The following is a 7,397-nucleotide window of genomic DNA, read 5'->3' as shown; positions in this document are numbered from 1 at the left end:
AAAAAAAGCAACCTGATAAAATCGTGGTCCTGGGAAATCCACCACAAGGTGACCTATGAGCCACAGCTCAGATCTAAAATGGAAAGGGACCCTGAGATCTTGTTTCCCACAGCGAAACCAGCTCAGTCTTGGTGTCTGAGCATTGAGCAGCTAAAGACACTCAGCTCTGAAGCTGACACACATCCTTAGGTCTTCAGAAATGACAAATTTACTGTAACTGATCCAATTGCCCAGTTTGGTGTGCCGTCGGCTGCTGGCAGCACCTGTGGGGTTCCGCCCAGTAAGAGGAGACACATCTTATGAAAGTTTGTTCCTAGACAAAAGCTAGAAGGATTTTGGGTCCGAAGAGCAAGACAGGAGAGTCACTTACAGTGATGGACAGTTGACTGTTGGTGTGAGACAGAAGCTTTAGCGATGGAGGGACAGGGTGGGTAATGCATTTGCGCTGTGCATTCAGAAGTGGCCGGGTGCTCACTATCCAGTCGTGTTTATTGCGCCGCGGCACATTTGAATAACTACCCACAGGGTTCCTCCCAGGTCACCTACTCTGAAGGATGAAAACACCCAGCAAAGCCGGATTGGCCAGCTGCTGCTGGTCTGGTCCGCACCTGCCCCCACGCTCGCTCTCTGGGTTTACCCGTGGCCAGCTCTAAGCTCGACAATTGCTGGGTCCACCTAAGATCCAGGACTCCGGACTGTTAAGCTGGTGTGGATGGACACCCGGACGCCGGAAGTTCCCTGTGGGGACTTGCTGCAGAACGCGGTGAGTGACGTGCCCTAGGGCTCTGAGGACCAAGGTCGCCGGTTTTAGGGTACTGGAAGGGATCGTGGCCACAGCCGGTGGGGATGCTAGGAAACTAAAGTCCTGAGCCAAAGTCGTGATGGCGGACGCTGGGCAGCTGGGGATGCAACTTGTTCCTACAGAGCCTGGACCCTTGTCCCATACCTGGCTCATCCGTTCCCCCCACCCACTTCAGTTCTATCCCACGTCCCTAGTCAGGTGTCCATCTGGGAGCGTCTTTCCCTTCCTCCAAGTCCCGCCCCATGTCCCAGATCCCGCCCACCCCTCCTTTTCTTCCTAAAGCCCAAGCGCCGCCCATTCCTTCCCTGCCTGGTATCTTCTCCAACCCCGGTCAAAGCAAGTCTGTTACCCTGGCAGGTCGTTATGTTTAAAAGAATCTGTTAGAGTCTACATCGTCTACATTCTTCTTCCGAACTGCCGCCTGCCGCAGGGAACCTGCACAGAGGAGCGCAGGGTCCGGGTTCCAGGACTTGCGCTTCCATCTGTATGGGCACCGCAGGCTTGGGACAAAGATTACTCACTCAAGATGTGTAGACCATAAAGTATCAAACCGAAGCCTTGCAGTCACCGCAGTGGCATTTCTGTATGGTTTGTGCCGTGTGCTATTAAACAGCCAAAGCGAATACAAAGGGTCCACGGGCCTTTGACACGCCTTGGACTGTAGCGACAGGGTGACTGCTTTCTGCGTTGATAGTGGAGTTTACAGCTTTGCTCATTCTATAGATATGTCCATCATAGAGGGACAATTTGTTCCTAGGAATGTAACTGCTTGTAATCCCAGGGCTCCAGAATAGAGGTAGGCAGATCTGAGTTCCAGAGGTTGCCAATAAATAAAAAAAAAAAAAAAAAATCCAGGTGCCCCACGGCGCGGTGGGCAATACTTATATTCCCAACACTGCAAGGCAAAAGGAAATCAACGCAAGCTGGAGGCCAGCTGGGTTCATGCAGTGAGTTCCAGCCCAGTCAGGGCTACATCGGGAGACCCTGTCTCAATAAGCAACAACAAAATTAATGGTGTGTTTGTTTAGGTTAGTCCACGGTATTTATTTACAATGTCCTATACTAATAGTAAATACCTCATTTATTTAGTTACTTACCTAAGATTCACTTTTCAGGCTGAGACTCTACTTCTAGAGGTTGAAGAACATTTCCGAGCTCTGACTACAACATTAAACCTCAGAAATATCCTTTCCTGTTCTTACTGAACACCCTAAAGCCGTTGGTTGTCGATCGCTGTGGGGTAGCTTCCTGTTCTCTGCTATTAGTGTATGACTGTTTATTCGTGGTCTCCCAGGATTTACATCGGTGCTTCTCTGTGGCATCTGGATGCATTAAGTATCAGGCATCTGGCCGGCTTGTACTCAGCTCAGGGAGGAGATGTGCCACCCAGGCTGAGGGGCTGCCCTGCAAGCCTAACTGAACTAGTCTGATCTGCAACACAGAATCCACAGCCATCGGGAACTTTAGAGAGCAGAGCTGATGGTCTCCAGCCAGGAAGGGTGTGGTTCGCCACACTTCATTTTGACCAGAACAAGCAATTCAGTCTTGTGTCTCAGAAAAATGAAATCAAACAATTAGAATATAATATTCAGTCCCAGACTCTACATGTCAGTGAACTTCTCTATATTTAGAATGGCCAGGGGGACTGGGCAGTGGGTGACTGTGTGATGTCTTTACTTGTGAGTTCATTAGAATACAGTTATTTCATAACATTTTGAAATGAATTAGATTTTACAGTTCATGTAACTCTAGGTTAAATTGCCCCAACACTTGCCCAATCTAAGGGTTTTGTTTTGTTCTACATCATTAAATTCACTTTTCAGAAAAATCATAAGAAGGGGCTGGAGAGATGCCTAACAGCTAGGAGGAGCATTTGCTGCCCTTGCAGAGAGACCAGGTTTGCTTCCCAGAACCCACACGGTGGCTCACAGCCATCTGATCTGTAACTCTAGTTTCAAGGGATTCCATACCCGCTTTGGTCTCCTCAGGCACCTGGCATGTTTGTGGTGAATATAAATACATCCAGAGAAAACACTTACACAGTAAAATAAATCTTAAATAATAAATCAAGTGGAGATGACTCAGCTTGTAAGGATGCTTGCTGCCTGAGACTTAGTTCAGGCCATGGGGCCCATCCTGAAGGGAGAGAACAGCCTGCAGAATGTTGTCACCTGACCTTAAACCTGGGTCATTGTATACACACACACAAACACGTACATATACACACAAACACATACACAAACACACCCCCACACAAACACATACACACACACAAACACATACATTCACCCACACCCACACATATATATACACAAACACATACAAACACACAAACACATACACACACACACACTCACCACACACACAAATGCATACACATAGACAAACACACACAGAAATGCATACATACACACAAACACATACCCACCACACACTCAACACACACACAAATACATACACATACACACACAAACACATATACACACATACCACACACACACACATATTCACACCACACACACTAAATTTTTTTTAATTAAACCATAAGAAAGTTATCTTAAGCCGGGCGTGGTGGCGCACGCCTTTAGTCCCAGCACTCGGGAGGCAGAGGCAGGCGGATTTCTGAGTTCGAGGCCAGCCTGGTCTACAAAGTGAGTGCCAGGACAGCCAGGGCTACACAGAGAAACCCTGTCTCAAAAAAAACCAAAAAAAAAAAAAAAAAAAAAAAAGAAAGTTATCTTAAACAGAGCTTATTCCATTGTATATAAACAATGGAATTTAGCAAAAATGGAGTTTAGCAAAAAAAAAAAAAAAAAAAAAAAATTACCAGACTCAGGTCCTTGAGCCATTTGCAGCAAGGAGAGATGTTTTCAAACTTGGTCCACAGCTGAAGGTTAAGGACAAGGTGCTAAGAAAAGCTGAGGGAAGGTTATAGCGGACTCAGGACAGCCGTACTCCCTCAGTGTGAAAGCTTCTAGCCCACGTGTCCAGGGGCCTGGGCAGGGCAGGTGCAGGCTGAAGTAGGATTTCTCCACAAGCTGGGCTCTCTGGACCACATAGGCATTCTCCTTGACTTTGTACTGGAAGAGATGGGAAGTCGCATCGAGGACTTACAGAAAAACGTGGATGACCTCATGACTCAGGCTGGGATCGAGAATTCTATCAAAGAATCAGCGGTAAGGCCGGACTAAGTGAAAAGCCTTTGGTACCACTGAGAAATGCTTCCAGGTGCTCTTTGACAGCCAAAGCACCATCATGGTTCCTGAAAACATAACATAATTCAAACGAAAACTCTCATCTAAAAATCAGATTTTAGTAAAGTATTTTTCATCTTTACTCCTTAAGTCAGTTTTCAGCCACAATATAAATTATAATGAAAGAAAGGCTGGGACGGTGGCCAGTCGTTACATTTGTTTGATCATTTAAATAATGACATATGTTGTTTGATCACAACATACTGAGCCCTACTTTATCCCATGAGCACCCCAGAGGAAGACACTCAGCGTCTATCATGGAAGCATTCCCTTTCTCTAGAATTTCAGTCTCAAGGAACAAATAAGTCCTGGCTTAGGTTTAGACTGTGTATATTATACACCCGTGTGTCATACATAGAGACACCGCTTATAAAATACTTAGGCGTGTTATGACATGCTCTTCTGACTACACATGAGGTCTCAATGAGCATTTTTTTAAATAGTTTTTTTTTAATTCATTTATTTTATTTGTATGAGTGCACTGTAGCTGTCTTCAGACACACCAGAAGAGGACATCGAATCCCATTACAGGTGGTTGTGAGCCACCATGTGGTTGCTGGGAATTGAACTCAGGACTTCAGGAAGAGCAGTCAGTGCTCTTAACCGCTGAGCCATCTCTCCTGCCTGAGCAGTTTTGTTTTGTTTTGTTTTGTTTTTTTATTTTTTTTTGTTGCTTTGTTTTTTTGAGACAGGGTTTCTCTGTATAACCCTGGCTGTCCTGGAACCCACTTTGTGGACCAGGCTGGCCTCGAACTCAGAAATCCGTCTGCCTCTGGCCTCCCTAGTGCTGGGATTAACGGCGAGTGCCACCACGCCCGGCTCTGCCTGAGCATTTTTATATTAGCATACATTAGCATTATGACATTTTATTTCTTTAGTTCCAGCATATGTGTGTGTGTATGTACACATGCATGTATGTGAGCACACATGTGGCAGAGAGGAGAGGGCAGATAACCTGTGGGGGCTGCTTCTCTTCTACCATGTGGCACTAGGAAGCTGACTCAGGTCATCAGGCTGGTTAGCAAGTGCCTTCACCCCGAGTCACCCCCCTGGCCCCATTATGGTGCTGCTATACACATGGGACATTCTACTGTCTTCTATTCACCCCCCCCCCAACTTCCAGTTGCTGCCTCCATACCCTCCCATGCGCATTGTGCAGTTTAAATACCTTTTTTTAAAAACTTCTTTCTCGCAATCAATTTATGGCAAATTACCCCTACATATGCAGTTAAATCAGAGCTGGGTCGCCTACTGATGATGTATGGCTATCCAAATCACTAGCTTTCCAAGCACTGGAGAAACAAGCACAGACAACATAGGGAGGCCCATTCCCAAATCTCAAAATGACAAAATAAAAATAAAACTTCTGACTGTATGCAGAACATGTAGATTTACTTCTTTTTTTTTAAAATATTTTTATTAGGTATTTTCCTCATTTACATTTCCAATGCTATCCCAAAAGTCCCCCATACCCTCCCCCCACTCCCCTACCCACCCACTCCCACTTTTTGGCCCTGGCGTTCCCCTGTACTGGGGCATATAAAGTTTGCAAGTCCAATGGGCCTCTCTTCCCAGTGATGGCCGACTAGGCCATCTTTTGATACATATGCAGCTAGAGTCAAGAGCTCCGGGGTACTGGTTAGTTCATAATGTTGTTCCCCCTATAGGGTTGCAGATCCCTTTAGTTCCTTGGGTACTTTCCCTAGCTCCTCCATTGGGGGCCCTGTGATCCATCCAATAGCTGACTGTGAGCATCCACTTCTGTGTTTGCTAGGCCCCAGCATAGTCTCACAAGAGACAGCTATATCAGGGTCCGGCTTAGACCTTTTTTAAAGTTTATTTAAACACTGTTAAAAATCTTCCAGATTAAAGACCTACATAATTAGAATACTTGCCCTGGTTTGTGCTCTCTCTTGGCTGAGGGCTTCATATTAAAAATCTGGCAACTATTGGGGAGACATCTTATACCCTTTCTAAAACCCCTTATATTTGATGGAGTCGTGTTTTATCTGCACAGTCTCTTCTGCATGCAGTAAATTCAGAATGTTGTCTGGAAGGTCCTGTCCCCTTCTCACCAGAGGACAGTGAGTGGTCAGTCATAGTGCCAGACCCTGGGGACCTGCTGCTGCTCCATCGCCTGAAAGTGCATGCTGTTCATGCAATCGGAGGTCTGGATACGCCATGACTCCTTACCTGAACAAAGGAAAATCCATCATTTAAGAATCTCTCTGTACTGGATTTTGCCTCTATATAAATGTTTAACAATTCCTGGTAATTATGGAATGTTATTGGAAACTACAATTGAATTTATTTAACTGAACATTAACCGATTGGTAATATAAGCCGTGTAAATAAACTAATCTCTTTCAAAATTCTCTTTCAGACCTGAAGATGTTAAACGAGTCATGTGGGATTGCTAAATCAAAAACTATGCCATACGTCTGAGTAATAATAATCTATGCAATGTGAAATTTGATGTTCATTTTTAAAAATTTTTTTTGACACTTGAAATTAAACCCAGGGCCTAAACTGTAGGCAAGTGGCTACCAACGAGCTATACCCTAACCCACTGAAAACTAAAATTCACTTTAACAAATGAAGAACAAAGCTGGGCCATAACAGCACATGCCTTCAATCCCAGCACTTGGGTGGCAGAGGCATGCAGCCAGCCTGGTCTACAGAAGGAGTTCCAGAACAGCCAGGGCTACACAGAGAGACCCTGTCTTGTAAAGCAAATAAACAAAATGAAAAGAAAAGCAATAAAATAATAACATAATCCACAAGGTGACTATTTACCCATGACAAGACTTGTGAAAAAGGACAAATTATTGCAAATCATGGAAGAATGCACACACACTATTAGTTCATACCTCGTCCAAATTAAATTTCTACTTGGCTTTAAAAGCGATCATAGCCTCCTGATGTAGGTGCTTTTAGTTATTTTTATTTTTTGTATTTTTCACACAGTACTATTTTATCACATTCTCACCCTTCCTTCCCCTACTCCTCTCACATCCTTCCCTCCCCACTCCCCCAGTTTCAGGGTTTTCTTTCTATGCCTCTCTCTCTGCTTCCTGAGTGATGGCATCAAAGATGTGTGCCACCACCACCTGGCCAATGTTCTTCTAAAAGCATATGAGCCTGCTAATACATTTTTAATTAAAAAAAAAAAACCCTATGTGTATGGAGGTTTTGCTTGCATGTATGCCGGTGCATCTGTGTGCCGTATTTGAGAAGCCAGAAGAGGGTGTTGGATCTCATGAAATTGGAGTAAAAGTTGGTTGTTAGCGCCCATGTGGCTGCTGGGAATCTAATCCAGGCCGTTAGGAAGATCAATGCTC

At 44.8% G+C, this 7,397-nt stretch overlaps 1 protein-coding gene across 1 annotated transcript; it reads left to right on the top strand.

The window, feature by feature from the left end:
• Window positions 1-563: 563 nt before the first annotated feature.
• On the top strand, window positions 564-7,154 carry Hsbp1l1 (heat shock factor binding protein 1 like 1). The gene is made up of 4 exons (XM_021151093.2): window positions 564-763; window positions 1,918-1,984; window positions 3,884-3,978; window positions 6,440-7,154. Exons 1-4 carry the CDS (start codon window positions 713-715, stop codon window positions 6,443-6,445), a joined length of 219 nt encoding a protein of 72 aa, XP_021006752.1. The 5' UTR covers window positions 564-712; the 3' UTR covers window positions 6,446-7,154.
• The last annotated feature ends 243 nt before the right edge of the window (window positions 7,155-7,397 follow it).

The sequence above is a fragment of the Mus caroli genome, unplaced genomic scaffold (assembly GCF_978045245.1).
Source record: "Mus caroli unplaced genomic scaffold, Mus_caroli_1 scaffold_19, whole genome shotgun sequence".
In the NCBI taxonomy this organism is placed as follows: Eukaryota; Metazoa; Chordata; class Mammalia; order Rodentia; family Muridae; genus Mus; species Mus caroli.
Note: the sequence above shows the minus strand (reverse complement) of the source record. Positions and strands in the feature narration are given on the sequence as shown.